The sequence below is a fragment of the Opisthorchis viverrini genome, assembly GCF_000715545.1.
Source record: "Opisthorchis viverrini unplaced genomic scaffold opera_v5_51, whole genome shotgun sequence".
Taxonomy (NCBI): Eukaryota; Metazoa; Platyhelminthes; class Trematoda; order Opisthorchiida; family Opisthorchiidae; genus Opisthorchis; species Opisthorchis viverrini.
The window spans coordinates 1,194,813-1,220,775 of record NW_008751707.1 but is presented as its reverse complement, the minus strand read 5'-3'; the positions used below and the strand labels follow the sequence as shown (position 1 = coordinate 1,220,775).

At 44.1% G+C, this 25,963-nt stretch overlaps 1 protein-coding gene across 1 annotated transcript in view; it reads right to left on the bottom strand.

The window, feature by feature from the left end:
- Positions 1 to 9,231: 9,231 nt before the first annotated feature.
- T265_03528 (hypothetical protein) overlaps positions 9,232 to 25,963 on the bottom strand; it is a gene marked incomplete at both ends in the record, with an annotated part of 54,116 nt that continues 37,384 nt past the window's right edge. The window contains 2 exons of the mRNA XM_009168040.1: positions 9,232 to 9,313; positions 18,083 to 18,359. Of these exons, the coding sequence (XP_009166304.1) occupies positions 9,232 to 9,313; positions 18,083 to 18,359 (359 nt within the window). The remainder of the gene's footprint in view (positions 9,314 to 18,082; positions 18,360 to 25,963) is intronic.

Below are 25,963 nucleotides of genomic sequence, written 5' to 3'. Positions count from 1 at the left end.
GGAACCAATCGTGATAATTTGTGAGGCACGACGTTTACAGTGGTGCGCTTTAGTCGGTAGCATTTCAAGACATTTCGCTTGAGCGTTGCTGTTTGATAAGGGAATATCACTTCAGCTTACATTTACAGTTGCTATTGATTATGAGACATCTAGGTCATATAGTTCGGAATTAGGGTGTGTCTTTAGGAAACGTCCAACGATGTGTTGCTGCTGGGTTTGAGAGCTGACTGACTGAATTAATTTGCTTCTCCCAGGACTCCTGATCCAAGATTAAGGACACCACAAAAGCCTGGTTTCATAATGTATCAACCACCTATGCCTATCGCCCGTTTATATTTCCAATCCTATAAGTAATGACATTCATTATCACAAAATATTCATTGTCTGGGATATGATTTTTAAGACACAGCAGGGAAGACTCTAAACTATATTTCCTTAAATCGCTTATTTACCCCAAAAATGAACAAAACGGCTGAAAGATCCATCGACATAGCCTCGTTGAGTTACGTAATTTTGTTAGTCTTCTGGGCGTTACCAGAATCGCATTGCTGCACATCAAAGAGCACATGTTGACAGGACTTGATGTTGTCAATAATTTAACATACGACACATGTGCGGTGCCACATTCTAGCACACGTCACAGCCCCAGTAAAGCTTAGAGCTAGAACGCAGGGTGAAACTATCAACAAAATCTTGCTCATCATTATTATGCAGAAGAATATTGAAATATTAGATATTTCGCATCAGGTAATTCTGTAAGCATTCTAATTCTTGGTTGGTCAGTCGGTATGAAATTAATGTGTCCGCACTATCAAAGACGGAAGACACAGCTGAGTATGATTCAAATTGATCCGTTTGATAAAAGGGCCAGCATTTGGTTCAAACCCAGGAATACCGTGGATACAGAGGGTAGAGTCGACCACACGGTTGTTTTGTTGATCATTCTAAAAGAGGTACCTCACCGCAGAAGTATTCACTTCTACTCTGAAGTTGTTCTCCCAAGATAAGAGCCTTTTGGAGAGGAGCCATTTTACGTGTCCTCACAGTGATACTATACCGTGTCGTTCCAGTTGAGCCCGAAAATTACCCCTCGCAGTGGATGCACCTTACCAGGAAAATGTGATCGTTCAGTTTTTGAAGGAACGAAAACATCATTTCCACCTTCGATTTTATTATGCAGGTACAGTGAATGTAGTATTCCGATTCTGAAAATAATGCGATGGCGGCTTTCAAATTTCTGTGACCAGAAGGGGACAGTGTTATGGCAAGTCAACATTGGGTTGCCTTTCCCCATTTCGCGTTACTGATGTTCCGTCTAGCTCACTTTACTAAAATGGTTGCCAACATTGCTGAATGTTCTGGGTAAAGTGGAATCTGGTCCCGCAAAATGGGCAAGTTGAAGCTTCGTGATATAGCTGAACGTTTATTTGCGGGTGATTTTTATTAGCGGATTTTACGGCTCGCGGCGGCTCCTTTGTAGCGTTGGTGTTGGATTATCCTTGATTCTTGCTGGCAGATGTTTAGACTTACACCTCATATCACTCCAAAAACGCAATTTAAACGAGGGGTTCTTTAACATAAAGTTTCAGCATTTGATAGTATTTATTCAAACCCTCAAAATCTCCCCCAGGAAGCCGCAGTTTTTCTGGAAGTTGTTTAAGCCTACTCAAAATTCACTATGAGCTCGGAACTCATAGTTTATTGGCTGTCAGTGGTATTGCATGACGTTGGACAATTCTGCAAAAAGCTGGTTTATTCACGTGTTTACTTCTATATTGGATTTGGAAATAATCCGGTGAGTACCTGAACGAAAATTACGTCCTCTATTTCCTGCGCTCAGCATTCGCACTATAGAATTGGAATTTTGAAAGCTACGACCTGTCTCTGATAGACAAAAGCAATCAAGCAACCGAGTTGAGAGTACCAGTCCAAAATTTTAGCTCGATTTAGGCTTACCGGGATCTTAGCGACGCTGGAAAATTATCCCACCAGACCTTTCAGCAAGGGTCATGGTTGTTTCAGTGAATAGTAAAATTTGGTGGGCTGCAAAAATATGAACGTAGATTAAAATGGTTTTTGGTTTGAGCACATGTGCAACATTTTGGCGCATAAAGCTATACCCCAAAATTAAAGGTTTTGCAGCCGAGAGCATTGTGCGGATAATGGGTACCATGTCGATCACCCAAAATGGAGTAATTATTCTTAATCTGTTTAGAAAAAAGCTCTCCATGGTCGCAGCAGGCTGCTGAGCAAACAGAGCCAAGGGATCGTTCACGGCTGGTAAATTTTTTGTTTCTTTTATGATGGTCAGTACGCGGTATATCAGGTGCGCGCCTAGGTTTCATTTTTTATCGTTATACTGATAAGGCAAATGGAAAAATTAGTGGGTTTATGAGTGGAACAAGAAGGCAGAAAAATTGGGTAGCCAGTGCTTTAAAGCTCTGGCACAAACTCAAAGGATTGGGACAGCATGGTGGACGCGTGTAACACGCAAGGTCGAGGAATATCAGGGCAAGCCATCAGACTTGGAATGGCAGTCGCGGTACCGCCATCCCGACGTCGTACTTAGTTTCGGTAAAAGCCCAGTGGATCAACAATTTCGGGAAGCCGGATCGGATTTTAATGAAATATATTGTCCAATTACTCTTGACAAATAAAAACAAGCGTCCTTGTAAGCGCACGCAGTCCAAAACCAAGCCTTCTGTTTATATGATGGTTATATAGCCGTCTAATAAGCGCCTGATATGGTTCAATGGTGGTTATTTGCACCATCAAAACCCATACCTAACCGTTTTGTGTCATCTGGAAGCCAACCAACCGACTGTGTATCATACGACTCACTGGCATTCCACCTCTGGATACCCTTTCCCGATTCCTGATGCGTGCATTCCTTAAAAAAAGGACCAGCGGGGGATTGTTTCCAAACAGACAGCAAGCAAATCATCCCTGATCACTTACATTTTATCAGGGAATACATTCTAGAGTATCGGAAGAACAGTTCATCCACAGACCCAGCGTGTGCCACGTTCACGGCGACTTCGCCAGCCAACGCCTGTCTTAGACAGAGATGTACCAGGTCCGCCGTGAAGGTTGAACTGATGGACTCAAAACACTTCATCTGTGGCAAACAAATTAGTTCAACAACATCCAGTTGTCAGTTCCAACAGGTTGGGTTTCTTTATGAGGTCAAGGTAAATGAAGGTAAATCAAGGTTATATTGGTCTAAAAAGCATTTTGCTTTACAATGACCAAAGGATATTGGTGTGTGTGTATGTATACAGATAAACGGAATGATATGACATATATGTTCTATTGTTTGTAATCTGCATCTCAAATGTTGATGAGGGAAGTTGGGTGAGATCTTATGTATTCGTCAAGCGAATGTTTGAAAGTCTCGAGGTTACCACAATCCACAACAGATGTTGGTAGTTTGTTCCACGTGAGGGATACGCGGACTGAAAAAAAGTAGCGCCGACAGTTAATGCGGGAACATGGAATGTCAACGGCCAATGGATTCCGTCGGGTCTGTCGGGCCAAATTAACTGTGAACAAATGTTTTAAAGGGTGATTAGGGGTGTTTATTATCTTGAACATCAGGATGAGGTCTCCTCGTATACGCCGATAAGTTAAATCAAACAAATCGAGTTTACGTAGCCTTTCACTGTAGGGAACGTTTCGGAGGCCAATGACCAGCTTGGTCGCGCGGTGGTAGATACGCTCTAGCAGTTGTGTATCCTTTTGCAGCCATGGAGACCAGGCTTGGATCGCGTATTCCATTGTCGGCCGGAGATATGTGTTCATGATAATAGGGAGAATTTCAGGCGTAAAACGATAAAATATTCTCCTAAGCATCCCGAGCAGTGCCGAGGTCTTGCGATATACTGATAGACAGTGTTTACTCGGCTTCAGGTTGCTAGAAATCCAGACGCCGAGGTCTTTTTCCTCAGCCACCCATTCCAGTTCATTGGATCCCAGTTTGTATGGGAAGTGGTAGCTCTTCCCCAGATTTATGAGTTTGCATTTCTGGAAATTCAGCGGCAGCCGGTTTTGGATGGACCATTCGTCGATTCTTTGCAGATCTTGCTGTAGCGCATCACAATCAGCCTTTCCATGAATTTCAGACCAGATTTTTATGTCATCAGCAAAAAGTACGGTTTTGCACTGCAGAAGTTTCGGCAGGTCATTCATGTATACCAGGAACAAAATTGGACCAAGAACCGAACCCTGAGGGACACCACTTGTGGCGGCAATTTTATCGGAAAACGCTCCATCGACACGAACTTGGACCGAACGGTCACTCAAATAGTCTTTCAGCCAGCTCAACAGATTTCCCGTCACGCCATACATTTCAAGTTTCCGAAGAAGGATACTGTGATCGACTCGATCAAAGGCTTTGGATATATCCAAGTAACAGGCATGTACAGTAACTCCCGCATCGACTGCTCGTGTCCAGTCATCGAGTGTCACGAGGAGATTGGATAAACAAGAACGATTCTGTCGAAATCCGTGTTGTTTATCGCTCAACAAGGAGTGAATTTCAAGGTGCGATTTCAGGGCTTCTGCTATAATTCGTTCCATTACTTTTGATATTACTGGGAGAAGAGTGACAGGTCTGTAGTTAGATGCACACGTTCTGATACCTCCTTTGAATATGGGGGCTATTATCCCGCATTTCCAATCCTCTGGTACCAACCCTTCTTCCAGAGAACTAGCGAACAGTTTAGCCAGAGGATAGCTAAGTGGTTCAGCGCAGTGGCGCAGAAGCAGTGGTGTAACGCCATCCCCACCAGGTGAAGTGTGTACCTGTAAGCCGCGAAGGTGTTTGACAATGTTAGCCCGATCAATATGCACGTCCGATAAAGTTTCGTCCGTTAGTACCTCCACAGTTTGTATAGGAGCGCGGGTATCTTCAGGAGAAAACACGGAAGCATAAAATGTGGCAAGGGCATTAGCTGTTTCAAACGCATTTGCAGTCATTCCCGATTCTGTCTTTATGGCAGATATACCTGGTTTAACTTTAGCCTGCGCATTCACGAATTGATACAATAGTTTGGGGTTTTTCTCCATCCTAGTCATCAATTTGAATTGCTGTTGTAGTTTGTCTTCCTTGATTAGTGACGTGACTTTATTCCGCAACTTTCGGTACGACTCCCAGTGTTCGTCGGTCCGGTTCGTTTTATATTGAAACCAAGCGATGTTACGTTCTGTAATCCATTTTCTTGTTCGACTCCTCACTGTGAACATCTGTACGCAGGTGGCTCGAGGCACCTCTGTCGAATTGTCTGCAATCAAGGTCTGCAGCTGGGCTATGAATGATTTCCATCGCCTATTAGTATTTTCGTGTTCGTCATCCAGCATATTTAGGTCCTGGAAGGCTGAGATTATCTCCCGAAAATTGGTCTTCAGAACATATTTATGTGGGTCGCTTAAACGTACGGAGGAGCAAGTGAAATCGAACAAGAGCACGAGATGGTCGCTCTTTCCCAGTGGTGGTCTATATATGATTTGTTCAACCATAAATGGCTCACTAGTTAGTATAAGGTCAAGTAACGAAGGTTGATCTGTTCCACGAAACCTCGTACATTCGTTAACATGGTTGAATAAAGGTACCAAATCTAACAGCTCCTGAAAGTGTGCTTCAACTGAGTTGAGCGAGTATGAAGCGACGAAAAGCTGGGGAAAATTGAAATCACCCATAATGAGAATGGGAATGGAGTAGTAAGAGCATACGCGACGGATTCGGTCACATATACTGAATGTGTGAGTGTCCATTGCGGTTGGAGAGCGGTAAATGACACCAATAATGCACGCATCTATCTTGTTTGACTTCAGCATACACCAGAGGGTATCTTCAAGGATGAGATTAGCGTCAGGTATTTCAGCACATTGAAGACTACTGTCATAATATAGTGCAACTCCACCGCCATGGGTGGCTCGATCGTGTCGTATAACACTCATGTTTGTAATTTCGATTTCCTTGTCCGATATTTCCGCTTGCAACCAAGTCTCAGTCACTGCCACCAAGTGAGGTTTGTATTGGTCGCAAAAGGCGTTTAATTCTGCCACTTTACTGGGCAGACATTGGGTATTTGTATAGAGGCACTTAAGGCTAGTCGTTGTGGTTAATTCTGCTGTGCTGCAACGCACGACTCCCGGGGAGCCAGCAGTGATTCGTTTTTTGGTAAATCGTTTTTTGACCCCAATTTTTCCATCATAGTCTGAATACCAACCGTGGTTTGTTGGTATTCATCAGTGATCGTTTGCGTTTGAATAGTTCCTATTTCGCCAGTCCGAATCGTATCAGCAGATGCGTTTGAGCGTTTAGGTGAGCTTATTCTCAGTTCCCTCGGAAGCAAATTACGGTGCCTTCGCCACTGAGCTTTCACCAAGTTGGCCATTTCGGCACGAAGAAATGTCAGCTTTAAGGGTCTAGGGCCGTTTCCCATGTATTTTTCCGATTTAGGAATTCTGAAAGCATCAACTACTGCCACCTCTTCCGTTTCGAGCGTACTACTCAGAAACTTCCACTGTAGAACGTCATGTGAAATGCGTGCCGTTTTATCGGAGGCATCGTCAATCTCAGGGACACCCAGAATGATCAAGCTCCGATCATCAGCACGATTATTAGTCGCTTGATTTTCGACATTACGAGATCGTTCTGTCCATGGTACGTCAGCATGAACTCGCGCGCTATTTTCCGAATCGCTCTGGAGTCGAAATGCTGACAACAGTATATTTTCTAATTCTTTTTCTGTCTTAACAGTTACTCTGAGAAGTCTGGGTTTGTCTTGATGATGCGATTTCGGCGGTCGGCTCAGGCGAGTCAGCGAGACTGGTTCGATGGGATCAAGCTGTATTCGATTGCACAGCTTTAACCATTCTTCCATATCGTGCTTATGCTTAGCCGATAATAGTGAGTCGCTTGGCTCCTTGATATTAGTGCATATTACGCTTAGTTTAGGTTTCGGTTTCAGTTTCCTAGTATGGTCGGTAACCTTCGATGCGGGGCAACCGACAATTCCCATGTTCTTGTGTATACTGTTGAGTTCCGCTGGCTCAGGTTCAGTAACATTCGTCTTTTTTGTCTTGGTGCTGTTTGGTCTGGTTTCCTCAACAGTCCTCGGAGTGCAAGCAGCGTCTGCCATTGACCTAGATGCCTTCGCTGATTTTACATCAGTTGTCTGGTTAACTAGGGGCAGCAGAAGCTCTCTGAGTTCTTGTATTTGTTTTTCCAAATGGGATATTTTATCCTCCGTCTCTCTGTTTGCTCTAAAGCCCATAGTGGTCGGTATATCTACTTGGCCAGTATCGACATTGGAGGCTCTACACATAGTGCATCGATAACAGATAGATGGATGCTTTGGGTCATTAATCATCTGAGCGCTCAGATCAGTCAGGGTATTGTCACAACGCGCATGCACCAGTAATTTGCAAAATGCACAATTAACTACGGTGGTGTCTCGACTTACCGGGCCTTGGCAAACAGCGCAATGACCGTGAGGTGATTGTTCCATGATTGGATGAGTCAAGGTCTCGGTCGGGTTTGGCACGGCCGTGTTCTTTGTGTGCGCAGCGGATCGCGTTGCGCGTTTGCACGTGTTGGTCGGTTGGTTCGACGTATGCGTGGGTGTGGACGCTTTGCGGTTCTTTGTCGGCCTGGTCGCCTGCATCGGGTGAGCGGATCGTGTGTGCGGTTTCGACACTGGCAGGGCAAGTGGGGTAGCACGTAGGACGAATTTCGGCGGATGTATGAATGCTGGTATCTGACGTAATACTTCACCGATCTTAGTGAAATTTGCTGCACTAGATAGAACTCGTCATCAGCTTTCTTCTAGTGTAGAAACGGGATAACGGCCAATAAAACTGGGTATACTCGTACGCGTGGATGTGGAGGCCGCGTACGTTTTAAATCCGTTAGTCGTGAAAAACGTGAAAAATTTTCACAGATGAATATAGATGGTATATTCCAATAGATCTCCCAAAGAGAAATCGAATGGTATGTCGGTGAGCGTTGTAGGACAAAATAGATCCGAGAAAACTGTATCGGAGTCGGAGCGCCAAAAGATGCGACTGCACAGCAGGCTAACAGGCTAACAGGTCCCTCTCCAAATCGTCATGCGCACTCTTGCTCCGAAGGAGAAAGCAAAATTTGTGTTCCAGCAGAATGAGGAAATGCCGTCATTGAGTGGTCAGTGCCAATCTTAAGATACTGGATGTCTTCGCCAATCGCGTCGAATGCTCAGAAAAGCTGCTTGTTCTGTTTGACCATCGCAGTGATTCCTGATATTCGGAAAATGGGTGCAGATTGTGTAGATAATGAGAAACGGGAGAATCATCTTTGAGAAGCTGTCAACATTATAATGTGGCAAAATATGTACCCACTTCTTCATCAAGTGCGCCGGTGTTTGCTATGTGGACGGGTGGATGTAGCAAGCGATCGACGGTCTGAGTCGGATACACGGGAGAGCAGTTTGGACCTCATTTTCTAGTGGAACCAAACGGGAAGTTTCCTGCGAGAAGCTGGGGTAAGGCAGACAGATCGGAACAGCCATTTTGATTTCTTCTGAGATCATGTAGCTAACGGTGAGGAGCTTCGCCTTCTAACGCGTCCTCAAAACATGCACTGTAGCCTCACTTACGATGAAAAACGTTTCGACCTACCTGTACGGCCACACTGAATCTGTCGTGGTCGGATGCATGCTGGAATTTCTCTTTGCATGCTCATGCTCTTTTAAAGTCTTCTGAAAATTACCGCATTCAGAGCTCCACCTAACCTTATTCTGAATCGTCCCGCAAGTCAGCATCATCAATCCTGCCGGTAGCTCCCAGTTTAGGCGCGTGGATTTATTGATCGCCTTGTAGAAGACCATTAGACATGTGGCACAGTAGACATCAGTCCACGAATAACTAAAGACTGCACACATAGCCCTTGTTCAAAGAAATTCACCAGATTATGTGCCTAGGAACTGCGAGGCAGTTAGTGGTGAAATGCCTTTTGTAGATAAGTTGCTCTAGTTCGACACTTATAATAACAAGTGGGACATTACTGTAGAGTGTGATGTTGGGAAAATTACAGTTTATAATGTGGAACAATAGCGCACTTGCATTCTACAATCGAGATGGTGCTGGTAGACAGGGTTAACTTAGTAAAGTATGAGAAACGCTTTTTGTTTTGTGGCGAATGTTCCAAAGGTGAACCGACTTCGCAATCAGCATGGTTACCTGAGGCGTTTATGGGATACGTTCCTCACTCCTGTAGGCGTCCAAAGATCTACCTGCTCTAGAGTAGATATATACGACATACAGCGGAAAGCTGAAAAATTAACAACAGATGAGGAGTTGTCCGGCAAGTGCTGAAAACAATGAACACTGTATAAACCTTCCTGCAATAGGTATAGTGAATAGCGAAGACGGATTATTACAAGTTTTGCAAAGAATGGATGCACATTTAAACGATATCCACACTCAAAACAAATGCCCCTATATGTAGCGCTCCTCACACGCGTAGCAGGGATTATAACCCTTCGTTCGCGTGCCGATTGGTCACAAATGATTGCATCCAAGGTAACAAATATGCTGGCCTTTATTGGCAACATCAGGACGCAGGAACACTTCCGCCTTTTGCACTACGTCATGTATGCAAAAAGCCCCTATATGTAGCGCTCCTCACACGCGTAGCAGGGATTATAACCCTTCGTTCGCGTGCCGATTGGTCACAAATGATTGCATCCAAGGGAACAAATATGCTGGCCTTTATTGGCAACATCAGGACGCAGGAACACTTCCGCCTTTTGCACTACGTCATGCAGGTATGCAAAAATGTCTTCGGTTATTCACAATTCTCCACGAAGTTCTACAAGAAACATAGAGCTCGCCGTGTGCCAAAACTGGAGAGATTGCAGCTGTATTGTTACTGTGTAGCTCTGCGCTTCCTACATTCTTATGTAAAAAGACAATATCGGGTTGCGGTGGCGAGAAAGTCGACAAACCAAGGCAAAGCCAGTTTGATATACCAAAGTAGACGTATAACTTTTGGGGGCCTTCTCAAATTGGACATGACCGGGGTGCTTTCATTAATGTTCTAACATCTTGAGACAGTTTCGAAAGTTAATGTCGGTAATACGCGAAGACGACTGACGGTAGCGTAAGGGACATTATTCGAAATCATTTGTTCTCGGTAAATATCCGCGAAACTGAGCTTGGGGCTATTCTTCATCTCATTTTGTCCTACTTTATTGTTCGTCTACTCGGGAGATTGGTGTGTTGCACGATCAACCTCGCGTGCGCCCATCAAATCGCGTGGTTGCTTCAAGGCTAACACTCTTGCAGGGACGCGCGAAAAAAGAGGCAACCAGGGCCTGTGGCAGTCCAGGAATTGAGCTCGGTGGCCACTGCCATCTATTGAAATGCTGATGCAGACAAACAAGAAAATGTCGAGGCGTGTTTCTAAAAATCAACTGAGACAACGCATTATCGTTTTATGACAGCACTTCATATGGTGTGAAATGGCAACGTAAACAAGTGTGGTAACAACTCTTAATTATAATGAGCTCGGAGCGACATCGTTAAATAACCGTCAGATAATCGGATATAACCGCAGAATAAGCAACGCGGTCGGCGCGAACGGGTATGAAGTTATGTGATTGTGAGTGGCGTGCATTAGCGAAATTTTACTCAAATTAATTAGGGACAAAAGATCGGAAAAAACATAAGATGTCCGGTGATGTTGCATGTTTGTGCGATGATGTACCTTCAGAATGGCACAGTCAGAACCTATTGAGAAGCGTGGAGGTTTTACAAAACAAGGTGCCTCTGAGGCGTCATTTCGCGTGTGTTTTGTGAGTCTCTATTAGCATTGTCCGCTTTATTACGAAGAATGTCTGGGATTCATAGCAGGATTGCCTGAACACATGTCACAGCCGAAACAATCTCAGGAAAGCGACACAAGCATTCGAAAAGTTTGCTCCCTTTTTAGTTTTGCTTTTCCACGGATGTGAACATGATAAGTTCTTTGTATATGAGACCTTCGCTCGTGTGAGTGTGTAAAGAGAACCTTCAAAGTGCAAAAATATTCTCCTGGGCATGCTGTCACCGAATGCGCCAATTACGATTGAATCGGTTGCCCTGTAGGTTTTTAAGACGTTTACATATCTTAGAAGTTTTATTGGTTGAGATCTTAGTGTGACAGATGCATGAATTTGAAAAGCTAGGGGTGGCGTTTGCTACTTTAAGACACCTACGACGTCACCGAATTATATCTCCGAATCCCAAGAGACGTGGGCATCAGGATGTAGAACGGTCTGGTTTGTCGTATGGCTGTAAGACTGCCTCTTTGAGCAGCGGAATTTAGACGTCTTTAGTTGTTCTACGACAAGCGCACCGGAGAAATGTCTCGTTTTGGTTGGTACCGGAGAATACAGACCCTAAACCTAACCTATATGACAAACATGTAACAAAGCAACAGAATGGCCGGAATTAGCTTTCAGCTTTCGATGTGTTATATGTGTCTGGAATGTAAACGCTGGAGTTCACAAGATTTTTGTTTTACGAAAGCAAGCACGTTTGCGGACCCGTTCCTTAATTAGAAATATCCAGTTGTCGAGTGTAAATGCGAAAAAGTGTGCGTTGATTACAGGTTACGATGAGGACCATGGAGCTGCCGATTCTTTTAAGCCAAATGACTTTGGTATCGATATACAGAAGCGGAGTGAATCGAGGAATTAGGGCATAGCGGATACGAAAACAGGTAACCACTCACATACTACATCTTATCTACGGACGCATCCATGGATGCAGCTTGAGGACGCATAGGGTTCTTGAGTGCTAGGTCGATTCCAACTCGTCCAATGGTTGGCCGATATACAGCCCTCTTAAGCTTCATCTAATAATATGCATAATCGCTGAATCCATCCATCGTATCATCGGTGTATACACAGCCCCCTGATTATCGCCAAGGAAACTAATCGTCTCCAGCTTCAGTGTATTAATCGATCTGCAATTGTGGACAATGGGCCCTATTAAGCGCTTGGCGGGCTTGCCACTACAACTTTGTCTTATTATACGTTTTCACTGATAATGCAGAAAATACACACGACTTTCAATCGATTATACATCCTTCCTTTGAAAAACCTTGTTGAGCGAGAGTGGCCTCTTGAAAACGAGAACTGGATTGACTGCGCATTGCATCTGTCCCAATGCACCAAAGTACAATTCACCAAGGATGGTTTGGTATTTTTCAGGCATGGGCATGACAGACGGATGAAGCGTACGGATATGAAGGACACTTGTTGGTCATTGAGTTAGGCCATTATGTATAGCTGTTGCTTATAGTCAGCTGTGTGCGTGGGTTCTGACCCGGAAATCCGTGTAGTTGGCCAAGGTAAACATGCTTGAATATGGAGGACTGTCGTTGGCCGTTGGATTAGCCTGGCATGCATAGTTTGGGCCTCCCAACTAGTTCATGTATAAGTACGGGTTCGGCAGTTACTGAAAAACATCAAGTGCGGTTATGGTTGCGACGGGCCGTCTTTGGCTACTGAATTTGTTTATCGTGCATAGCTTAGGCCTCACAATCAGCTTTGCACATAAACACGGACTTGCAATTTCGATAATTAGACGAGGTTTGCTGAAGTCGAAACAAATTATGTTCAATTAAATGCAATCGCAGCCTGACATTAAAAATATTAAAAGGTCTACTGATTTCCTCAACTCTGGAATTTTCGCCCTAAGCTGCACGGGGCGGTACGTTCGAAATTGGTTTTGTTGGAAAGCCATCGCTAGACATCCACAGATGTGGACAAAACTTATGCCCATCAAATGTTAGACATGGACTGCAGTGTCATGCCTCTGGGCCTGGTGGCAATTTAAATGTGCGGGTGTGCAGGACGATCAGGTAACCCGAATAATTAACTTTACCCGTTTCTAGGCAAAACCGCCCCCACCTTGGGGCAGTGATGCCATCCGCATCAAAGAAGCCGGTTGTAATTATATGGAACTAAGTGTGCATTCCAGAGTAAGAAAGACCAGTGCGATTGCTCCGTTTTGATGATGTTAGATAAAAAATTACATTTTTCCTACGTTCTGGCGGATACAAACACGAGAAATTAAGCAAAATTGATGAAAATCGAAGACAAATGAGTGCCCAGCGTTATTAAGTCCGATTCGTCTGCGACGAAGGTTGTCAGCCCTCTGATACGGCAGTCTAGAGCGCCACGGCAGCTCTAGTAGAGAGGTGCACAAGGATGAGCTGGCTGATCAGCTGGGAGTTGTTTTTACGGAGCAGGCACGCCACCAAAACTGAAACAAGTGCTTATTGTCGAGTTTGTCAAAAAGCCAGGAAATGAATGACCTTCACGCGGAGTGGTTACGCGAAAACGGAAACAAGCAAACATCTAGTCCTCTAATCACCATTTTCTTGCCAAATCCCGCACAAAGAATCTTGACTCGGGCTATCAGCATTCAAAAGACTCACCCAAAGTTCAAGTGTATATCTGAGGACCACCCTCTAGAGACGCAAAAACTAAGCAACAACAGTCCCAGAATAGAAGCGCTTACCAAGCATTCTCTGGGCGATACCTCAACCGCCATCAAATTTTTGGCAAACGCGACGGTACTTGTAGACCAGTGGAAAACTTAAAAGCACGTTGATGCAACCGGCCGCGATAACGGTTTCCAGTTTCTTCTTAAACGCTGCAGAACACTCGGTTACCAGCAAGAGTGATGCTCGCGGGCAGGCAAGCCTCGCGTGGACTCAGCGTCAGATGTGTGTGAAATTATCATCGCTTATTCCCTTACCGGGCGCAGGGATGACGCAAATTCTTGGGGGGAAAGACAAATATAGAGGTTCAAAAGCAACAACCATCGAAATGAACAGATAGATAATGCTAAAATGCTTATCCACAAACTGTCTCGGTCTTTCCGTTATATTTAACAGTCGCCTTGCCTTGAACAGCTGTCCATGATGGCATCTGCAGCCAATCGGCTCACACGCGAAGATCTCTCTAGCCGGCTATTCCAATTCCTGAGCTGACCCAAAACACAGGAGGACAAGTGAGGCTGATTTGTTCTCACGTGCGACCTTGCCTATCCCGATTGTTCCTTCTGAAAGCACACCTGCAACATACTCTGGTGCACTCTGGACTCATTTCACGCTGCGTTGGACCGATTCTCTCCCCTGCTTGATCTATCGCATTCCCTTGAGTGCACCGGAAGATAAAAGATCTCCCATACAAACACCTGACGCCATTCCTCCAGATACAACTTCACGCATCTCTCAGGCGAGTTTACCCCTCGAGAATCCTCCTGGAGGAAACTACACCGAATTTAATGTAGCGGACGATGCATAGACGCCGCTGAACTCACTCAACAGAACGTTGAAGCTTAAAATGTCGTCACGCACACCAGATACTGCGCAAGCCAACATCCATCCATGTCTGATTTTGTTATCACTAAAGAAAGACACTTCATTGATCGCCACTGTGCTGACATTTGATTTCATCTGCTACTAGGCCGGTATCGAAACCACGGACGTGGAGCCCTGCCGACTTCCCAGAAATTAGTAGCTTCACTGATCAATCAAAATTGGTAACCGCATCAGTGGGGTAGTTGTGCATGGCGATCAAATGAAGATTCATGAGGTGACACACTTCGAACCCAAGAAAACCGGCGCGTAGTCAGATAGACAAACGCCGCCTTAAATGGTTGGATGTCTTCTGAAGAAGTGGTCCCAACCATCCTTTCAAAAGAAAACAGGTGACACAGAGGACGAACTGGCATTTCGTGAAAAGCATAACTGCTGTAAATCAGAAACTCGCAATTGTGCTTCCTTCATCGGGCCATCCTTTCAAAAGAAAACAGGTGACACAGAGGACGAACTGGCATTTCGTGAAAAGCATAACTGCTGTAAATCAGAAACTCGCAATTGTGCTTCCTGATCTTCATCGGGGAAAAAAGTTGTTGTATAAGTGCATGAGCCACCGTCGAAGAACGCAAGCACTAGTGCTTACTCCTTGAGATACAGGAACGGGAACTAAAAAGTGATCCAACAGTGGTATCTGAAGTCTACGGATAACACTTCGCAGGCTTGTATTCTGTCCAGGCACCACCGTCATAGGCAAACTCGTCAAGATCTAATTACAAACTGCCCCTAACCAGCGAGGATTTTAATAACGAGGACAGTTATGAACTCTTTCAGTGTGTCGAGGCCAGAAATTGTCCACCCGAGGATCCTGAAGAAAATGTCGCCATCACTGACAAAGCATATCTACCTGATGTTACATCAGTTTTTCGACGAATGGAACCTTCCGTTTGCCTGCAAGATAGCGATTGTTATGTCAATCTACCTTTTTATGGCGACCTTCTAATGCCTGGCAGCTGCAGGCATATCATCTCTACCAGCGTGTCATGCGAGGTGATGGAGCGCATCCTCAATCTAGCCATCTTAACCAGGCTCCCCACGAACAACTTTATAATCCCAGTACAACACGAATTATCTCCAAACCATCCTCTCATTACAACCATGCCCATATTTATAAATAGATTAACCTAAGCTGGGGAAGGTCTCATAACTGAAACCCTTTATTCGACTTTTGAAAGGCAATTATTCGAGCTTCACAAGTCCCGCTGACCCAAAAACTCAAGCCTTACGTGATTCAGGGAAAAATCCAACAGTGGATTAATGTTTGTTCATAAGAAAGGAAATTCCAAGTGAAAATAGGCTCTACCTACATTTCCTCGGTGCCGGGTTCCTCAAGGCCCTGTCTTAGAATGATCTCTGTTTCTAATATGTCAACGATTTCCAGTTGTTCTTTCAAGTCCACATCTACTGTTCGCGGACGAATGCCAGTGCAATACAAACGGGTGGATGCAGTGCAAAGTAGTTGTCGTTGGACTCGCGTCTTTCTCCGAATGACGACAAGTGCGTCAATATATCATTTTGGGAAGGTTCAACGAAAGTCTGTATCGCACATGATGCCGTGTATCACTCATGGTGAGAACGGGCTAGAAGACATTACCAGGATCGGTTACAAAAAGATTCAGTTATCTGGATCTTTCCAAACTTATTATTCGCACTGCCGTAAGAAAAATCGGCTGCATGGCTGTCAGCCGTTCAACGGGTGGTTCAGCAAACCTTCCCGGCATTACTTTTATGGACTTCTAGATATCCTATGGGGCCTGCGTTAGAGCGCTTATTGAGTATGCCAACCAGATCGCCCAATCAGGACGCAAAAAAGATTCAACCTTCACCGAGCGTGTGCAACCAGCTGCTAGGAAAATGTTTGCAATCTTTATGTCCGCTGAGTATGAAACGCGCCTCACGGTGCATAACATTCCCCTCTGAAGGATCGTCAACTGCGCGGAGACCTAATACTTACGTTCTGTTCGAACAAGTTTTGGCCAACAGAAATTTCCACCTTTGACCCAGCTAACGCGCACCCGGGACATGGTTAGAAGAATGTCAAGCTCAGAGCTCACACCTTTGTCAGGGGACGGTTTTTCTCATTTCGGGTAGCTGGTGAGTGGAATGACCTTCTCTCGATGATTGTGCACTCTGCACCGAGAAACGATGTTTTAGTCGAGATTACTGTCCCGCGTAGCGAACCTTAAGTGCAATGCAATGTTTTTTGCTTATGTCATTCAGGTGAACATAGGTTACTAAAGGACAACTACAAACCCTGGTCGGGGGCATGGTCAAAACTCCGGATCCTGTGAATCACTCCATGAATATGTGAACCCATGGGCTTTCGAAACAAGTTAGTTTGCTGAGGTTTGTCCCGACGCAGCACGTTTGTTGGGGCGCTCGCCAGGGCTTCGCGCGTCAGAAAAATCCTATTTTGTCCCCATAAATGAAGACATAAAATTTTGAGATTTTCTGCTTTTCAACGTGTTTTTCTATCATCCTCAAATATCGGGCGTATTGCATAGGCTTTAAACCCACCACACGCGGAAATTATTGAATGCTGTCTCCGAAATTTCTCAACAAAAGATCTTGCACCAGTAAGAAGATAGTACCACCAACAAAGAGCGAAGCAAACTGAAATCTTTCTAACAATGTGGCAAGTTCGTTAGAAGAAAATAGATACTTACAACACGGCCGGTGTAATCGCTTGCCAGACACTTGAGGACCAGAGGCAATGCAAAGCACTGACTCTCGCGCATGCAAATATGACCTCAGGTTACAACGGTATCTAGACTATAACCGAAGGCATTTCGCCACAGCGACGAGTTTGCGCGGCTTAATGGCGACGTGCCGTGACAGAACATTTCTAAAGATAGTGCCTCCTTCGTTATTGAAGCGAAACGCAAATTAAATACTATCTCGGTAATAAAAAATCATCGTGAAATGCCTGAAAAACGAAAAGCAGGCGTTGCTTAATAAGCCATTAAGGAAAAATGATCGAACCATCCGTAACTCCAGAATGCATCATCTTCTCAACCCTGACGGGCCCGCCGTCTGGAACCTCTTTCAATGAATGAAAACTACAACACAATGTTGAAGAAAATTCGCGAGGCTGATATAGTGTTCACCTTGAATAAGTCAGCTCACAATCAAACAAATCAAGGGATAATTTGAAGGATAAGGCATCATTTGGAATCAGAATCATAACTATGTATGGCTTGCTACGTGAGAGACAAAATAGATAAACCCATGAGCGACTTGACAGAATTTGTAGAAGCCCCCAGCTTGCATTTGGCCTCCTAAAATTCTAGTACCCAGAACTTTTGACTAGTTACTGCCTCAGGGCTGCCGCCTGCTAGTCTCCCTAGTGTACATAATGGGACGCATTAATAATAGATCAACTGAAGTTCAATTCACTAGCGACAACTCGATATCCTACGCGAAACAAGAATCCCTACTGAAGCGTCTTCGGTTGACGAACCGGCCGGTGCCTCTTGGCAACTTGGCGTCAGCAAACGATGAAATTCCCACAAGGGACGACACTTTATTTCTCAAAATCTTTTGATCGTGAATTGCATATCACACTGCTCCATATTCTTGAGGTCTATGAGTTCCGGGTAAAGTCTATGCTGAGCGATGAAGCTCCGCTCAGGGGGAGTCTGAGTGGAAAACGTACCAACCTACTGTCCTCCTGCACCTGTCCTATTCGGGATTTTCCAATGCTCCGTCATGGAGCCACCCTTCCTCCCGACATATGTCAGCAAACTTTCATACAAGCCTTTCAGGAAAGACGTGGCGTCCTCGTGTTCCAATCCCAGCGCACTGGATTTCGCTGTTGGCACCGCGAGAAAATGGTCACCGGACTGGAACGTCCCTGCGCACGACGAAAATTCTGCTGTGTTTTCCGGAGTGTAATCATCAGGCGGCCTTGTCATGCGTGGTGACAATCGACCATGAGATACTGCGAAGCCGGACATAAAAACAATTTATTGCGTGACCCCCTTCAACCACGTAATTCCCCTCCATCGCGAAAAATTGACTCGGGTGGCTTTCGTTGCACGTTGCTTGATTCGGGGCACTTATCCATGAATCACCATCAGAGACTTCCACACTCCTAATGGAAATTACGCCGGAACGCCTGTTGAACAGATTACGTAATTCGGACACAGAAAGAAAGTAACGTTCGTCGAGCCCCTCCAAGTAGCTCCTACGAAGATTACTGCAGGCCCCATACACGTTGACTATAAAACTATTTTACTTAACTTCACCCTACACTATCATCACCCTGACGAGAGCTTGATTACTAGCAACGCTTTTCAAATTGTGTCTAGTAAGTAGCTTATCCACCTTCGAAAGTATTGATGCACGACAAAACCCGGCAAGATAGCCTTTCAAGTTTAGAACTCAATTTATTGGACAAAATCTTTTCTCATTTCGCGTTTAAGGCCCATCTCATGTTATCTGGCTTTGTTTCCTGGGTTCACTTTTTGGGCACGCATTTCAGTGCTCACATTACAACGAAGCGAGTCTGAGAAGCCTGAATTTCAATTATGGGACAATCTGGGCTTGCTGGACTGAAACGTTGGACGCTTTGTTAGTATCAATTTACAATAATTTGTCCTAGACGGGCTTGGTACGTTTTTGAAACAAGGCGTTGTGTCGTTTTCTGGTATACTTTTCGGCTGATTATATTACCACAACCTTGTAAACGGTCTGTTGTTGGTTTGTCCCATACAAATTGGGCCTGCACGATAAATATCTCGTTTGCGGCCATATGGTTAAACATAGTCGCTGGATGACGCATTAGGTGTCACTGATTTGTATCAACAACACTCGCATCACATGCATGTAGAGACTGGGTCACCGGGGATTATATTTAAAAAGCGTTACACCTTAGACCAAGACAGAGTGAAACTGGAACAAACAGTGAAAAACGCTGTTGCAGTGCGCGTAAACCAATGTAATCTTATATTTTTTATTAAAATCCTACGAAATCTTTCGTGAGATCTTCATAGGTCCCGAAAATGAAGAGCCGAGAAGTTGTGGTAATAGTGATATTCGTCGTACTAGCTTATGGGTCCGCGCGAAAAACGAGAATTAATCACGTGACCTTTGACATTCTATCTCCATGTCCGATAGACAGCTACATGTTGCACCAGGGCTCTCATATATTTGACTGAATGGTCATTTGCAACGTAATTAACCATGTGCAAGTTGAGTTCGAAAGTTTCATTCAGGGCGGCGTCAGTTTACTCTCGACTGTTTTGCTCTTTCATTTTCCCTGCAAAACCACAAACTACACACTTCCCCGACAATTCTACTCAGCACACGATCGGGCAGATAAAGCTTTCCGAGAAAGGTAGTCCTTCAGCATGAAAAGTAGGCATATGACCACCGTGAACAACTCAGCTCATTCGTCCTGACGGAGTTAGGCTCACAAAAAAGTCGAGCGCAGATTGACAATGCTCACTGTATGTTGCCACCGGACCCTGTAAGGCTTTCAACACACTGATAGTCAAGCACCGACAGGCTTCATACATCTCATAAGGTCACATAGATGCCATAGGTAAGGACGTTGACGGAAGCCTCTCTGAGCTCCCCGATTTGAGGGGTAATCCTGCCTCAAGTCATTCTGCCGGAACCTATACAATTGCTTAAGTAAGTAACTCTGGTGGCAACGTAAACTGGCTTGTTTTCAGGCAAAAGTTGTGGGTTTTGGTCATGCCCATCACTGTAGCAGCACTTAGCTAGTATGTAGTAATCTATCAGCTGTAGTGCCCTTCCGGTGCGCAGGTGCAATGCAACTCAGAGGAAGAACGGGGCGAGGGTGAGATGCCATGATGCCATGCTGTCAAAAGCGATCTGTAAACTCAGGTTGGGTTTGAGCCGCCGACATCCCAATCAGTATGTTTACGCCTTAACCACTGAACCTTCTCGCCATCGGTGCGACATAAATGTACGGCACAAGTAGATTGTCTAAAGTTTCCTAAATTTTTGAGGTACTTGAAACAAGAAGAGAAACACTGCCTGCATACTCGTGAGAAATCGTTTGGATAACATTTCGATCCCAGGTAATTTTAAAACAAGTAGGGAATTTGTGGCGAGAATTCAATATGAAATTTGAAGCACGCTAGTGTGAGAGGACATCTTGTATTACGACACTGGACATAGTGAACACAAGCAGAAGCTTTATGTATAACTTTTTGTGCTCGCGTGAGTTTGCAGACGGTGCCCCAGTAAAGAACCAACGGGTAGAAAGGCTGCTTTTAAAGCGAGAAAACGGCTAAGGAAGGATGACCGAAAGAATTGTGCTGTTCAAAACCTTACCTCACGGTAAAGTTCAAAGTGTTCTTGATCAGGGCGAGGTGTAGGTCAAAAGTTGTGGGATACTCTCTCTCAAAGGTCAAGCAGACTGTGCAAAATAATATCGCAGAGCACCTTTAATGCCAGATCTTCCAGGCTAATGCCATCATGTTGCGGTGCAGTGCTTTTGCACCTGTTTTGTCGGGTAAAATCCAGACTGAGGTGATTTGTTTGGCTGTTATCTTGCCATGTCGAAAATTCTCCTTAGTGGGGTTTTCAGGCTGTTCATTTTGGTTCTGCGTTCTTTTTTATTATGCTGGACGTAGATCATCCGAACCGGGTGCCTTGTCACGATGATATAATGCTTCACACCAATTGTCCTTTGTTGACGACTGGTTAATGTGAGTGTTCTCTACAACATTCTTTCATTTGTTGTGTTGAACCGCCTATTAAAATATTTAGCCTATTGCCTCTTCATATCCTGTGAAAGCCAGACCACCGACAACCTTCTTCTTTTGGCCCGTTAGCCAGTAACTCATTGTAAGCAACCGTGTAAGAGGTTCATGCTGGCCATGAAAAATCGATGTTCGGCAGACAATTTACGAGGTTGCCTATCAATATTTGCACGTCGACTCTACACCAGCCGCCTAAGACTTGGAACTAGGGTCTGTCGACGTATATAACGCAAAAACAGTTGAGCACCGTCTGACACGTCGACCGACACTGATCATAGCTGAGCCAAACAACCAAACGGTAAAAAGACGAATGTTTTCCGGGATCAAGTCAATTGAAATGGTCCCAGTCTTGTAACTTAATGCATGGATAACACCAGCCATTGCATCAGATTGACCAGATGCTTGAAGAACGTCTCAGTCCATTTTAGACAGCTAACAGTGTACGATTGAAGTGAGTCTTTTGTGCGCGTTCTGGCGACAGAACGCACATTGCTGGAGAGAGGAAGCAAGTCCCTAGTAAGCGGTGTTCATTGCCAAATTTGACGGCTTTGAGTTTTCAATAGCCTTTTTTTGTTTGTTGTGACTGGAAATAGTTTATGCACGAAAGTATGGTTAGAAACTGCCATTTGGATGAAAAGCAGAAGAAAGGCTGTACGGATGACCTGTTGAAGAGCCTAATGAGAAATTGATACTTGCGATCCCCCCAGATCGAGGATGAGGATTGGTTTGGTGTACTCCATATTAAGTTACCGACACAAATGCCCAACACACAAGGCGGTGGGTATTAGAAATGTTTGCAGGGCTCTGTCAGCAATGAGTGACTGAATGGGCTGTTTTTGTTGGTGTTTTGGGTATGATTGCGTTTTGTGAAACAGAGTTCTACTCAACACAGCCCACAATATCACAAAGACACCCAAGACCGACCATGATGGCAAAGTGGCGGATTTTGTTCAGGTCGGTCAGTTTACACATTTTATGGTCAAAACCACTGCCTGTATTAAGCCTGACTTAGTCATTCAAAACTTGAAGCACTCATCCGAGGCGTCCTATAATCCCTTGGAAGCGGCCAAACCCTTGCAACACATTATTGCTTTAAACTGAGGGTCAGACTTACCCTCTGCTTTTTACCTGTCATTACCTTTTCCCTAGCTAAACGTTATTGTTTTGCAGTCACTCAGGCTAATTTCGAGTTAAGTTTCTGATACCACCTTTTAAGGTGACCTACCAAATTCAGGTCGCAGGAGCCAAGCGATTCTTCGACATAGTCTGCTGCAATTTTACTAACTGAGATTACATTTTTCGCTAGCTCAATAAATTACCTCTGAATAATCGACCAACATGACCACCGCTACTTGTCAGTTTGCTTGCTTCACTCATCACTTGCGGTAATGATTAACTATGAATGCCAGACTTTTCTGTTAGAAGTGCTCAATATACTCCTATACTACTGGTCAAAACAGTTTACAGTGAAGCCACTAATTCTCTCACCCGGATTTATGAGAGAATGGTTTTCATCCCAAAACCTCTCATAAGCGTTTCACTTATCAGGGTGTATCTCATGGCCAAAAAATGGACAGATACCCTCATTGTCTCATCTCTCCTCTGTTGAGCACTCCAGCACAGATAACACTAAACCTTCTTTCTAACGTTGTCGTCCTTACACGACCGGTGTTATCGGCCTTTTTTGGCCATCCAACTGTCAGACTACAACCTCCAGAAGCCAGTCACTGCAAACTTACTGACATATTCCGTGTGTTAGGATTTACATTTGTTCCAAAACGTACCGTTCGTTTGTCTCTAAGTTATTTACCACTTTCAAAAATCCCATTTAGCCTAGTAGAGAGCTGATACAGCTCCATTCTGTTGGGTGTCGGCCAGACTCAAGAACCTCACGACATCTCCTGACGAACTGTTTCTTGGTTTTTAAAATGCAGTGTACGCAAATGTCCCTAACTGGTACATTGAATGAATAGATGTTGAATCCCACAGTTTCTAGTATGACATGTTCCCTGCTGAGATGACTGGGACGTTCTATTGCTGTCGCAGACAAGGAGGACAATATTCAACAATGAAGGAAATTTTTTAAGCAAATAATGAATGAAAATCATGAAAACTGGCTCTTTAAATAGAGATTACAGGTAGAAAACATAACATAAATATGCTACGGCACTATCATATGATTTATCGTTGCGCCATATTAGTAAACAATAAAAACACGACGATATATTGTGGTACATAGTGTGACAGGAAACATACAGCAACTTACGCCGTCTTTGGCACTGATGCGAAAGTTAAAGAAAGAAACATAGCAGTTCACAGGTGATAAGTGAGTAAGCAAACAAAAAACTTCAATATTATGGCCACATTTGCAGGGCCAGCAATCGGATGAGACACAACGGTCTGCTTCTTGGTGACAACAAAAAGTGTTTTACAGATGAAATATGTTATGAGGTCGACCACCCGTGAAAAAACTGTCCCAAATAAATTTGACCAACTGCTGGCTTTTTATCTACAACACTGCACAGAAAAACTGATATGAACCTTATTTTCCTACATAACTTATGACTGTCGACAAATTGTGAGGTAATTTGGCTTTTATATAACAATACAGATTACAGTTCATCAACTCGAACAGCCAATCATTGAAACAGTTGTCAATCTAACTCTGAGCATGGGCTCTCGATCAAGGTGCTCCAATTGGCCCTTGATGACCACCTTCTGAATTTATGGCATATGGTTTTTTGTTCCGACGTCAGGTCATCGTAATTCTGATGAAAAAATATTCCCAATGGAAACTGATGGTTAGCTGCTACACACTCATGGAGAGGGGAAGCCCTAGCGAAATATTTAATATAAAACGAGGCGTGGAGACTTATTTTAGGGTACTCTATGTTCATAAAAATGCGGCAAACAGGGAGGTGTTTCAAGCTCTCAGAACCAGTTGAACTAAGAACGCAATCAGTCAATGGATTCAACATTTTTTGTGATCCTTACCAAGCTTAATTACGGCGCACAACTACAAATGTGTGTCATGAAACTCGTCACACAACGCCAGGTGCAGTGTATCCCAAATTAACTAATCTTCAGAACTTTGTGAGATGTCTGCGATATACTGGACTCATTATGTCAGTTTTGAATCAGTCTGTCCTCAATTTGTGCTCTTTGAATACCCAAAGTGAAACCCGGCTTACCTCAACGTTGCGGCTATACTACATTTGGAGACCTAAGGCAGAAACATTAGGTTGTCGATGTACCGAAAAAAATGTTAAGCACGACGCCTAGACGGGATTTGTCGATGGGTTAATCGGTTTTCAGAAGACCAAGAGAGAAACAAACGGGAGCGGCAACGGTGTTTTGAGGAAAATAGTATTATGGAAAATTTTTGGCGTCAATCAGATTGCATCTGATGAAGGCACAAACATTTTGCTGTCACAAATTATGTAAAACTTAGAGGGAATGAAGTTAACTGGGCCACCTAGGTCGTTAGCCGCACTAAAGATGATGTCCGCATGTAACCCAGTAAAAATGTTTGACTTTCTTCCATAATGTCGAATCGAATGAAAAGATGATTAGAGAAATCTATGTAAAGAGTGGTGTTGACCTTTCTATAGCACATAACCACGTTTTAACAGTTTGAATGGCATACGAATTGGCAATTAGAATAAATGTACTATGACCGCTTCCTGTGACGATTACCATCGGTTCCCCAAACCACTGTTGCAGGCTGTCATCAACATAGATCTATAGTCAGAGCTTCAAATTAAAGTGGACGCTAATGCCATCGTTATACGCAAGAAATGACATATTACGCAGACAGTGTGTGAATGCGCTTGTTTTCCGTTGTTATGAGGAAAGTGACGAGGGGCGTTGTTGCAACTTACCAGTCCTTGTCGAACGGGGGCTTGCTGAATCTGAATAACAACTTTCGCTACTAACTGGCATGTGAGTTGAGAGAAGGTAACAGATTAAGTCATTTCAAACTGAAGTCTGACGCAGATTTGGCTGGTTAATAAACTCGCCAACGTAGAATTCCTCCAATTTAACTGCAGAAAAGGTTTATAGATCACCACAGGGGATTCCAATGTTTTGTTGTGTTACCTCCATAGCCATACGCAAAGTACTTCGTGGCAAGTGCATGAAAATGTGACTGCTGTTGGATTATGTGCCACAGGTGATAGTGGAATCTAAGGTTACTATATCTGTAATCAATTTACAGCATCTAAGATGGCACTAACTGCAAAAAATAGAGGCTTTGGTGAAGGTAATGACGTCTGAGGTCTCAGTCTGATGCCCACAAATGAGTGAGCGGCAAAAACGCAGACTGCAGAAGGAGCATGCGGCCTCACCAGATATTCGAAGGAATCTCCCACGTTCTGCCGTAGCTGAACTGCCCTGCAGTAATGAAGTTGTACGGAGAATACGAGCGTGATTTGTGTCAATAATTTCGAGTCAGTAGTTGGAAACAACTTTCTTTGATGTTTTCGGGTTGTCACTTTGGTTGACGAGCAAGTGAATATGATTTAAGTGACATATTTTGATCGTTAATGCTGTGTCTCTCATGTCGGTTAATCCAAGAAACTCGTCTTATTTGGAGTATTAAAAAATCCGGGCAAAGAAACTGCATTTTGTCTGGTCATTAGTAGGGCTGATTCGTGTGCCGTTGTTATTTCGAGTGGTGTTTCCGGCTGGCGTAATTATGAGTCGCTATGCTATCACTGAGTTTATTTGGCTGCTTTTCACAGACTTTACACACACACAGCCACATGTGGGTCATCAACAACAGTAAACCGAATGTAGATAGGATCAC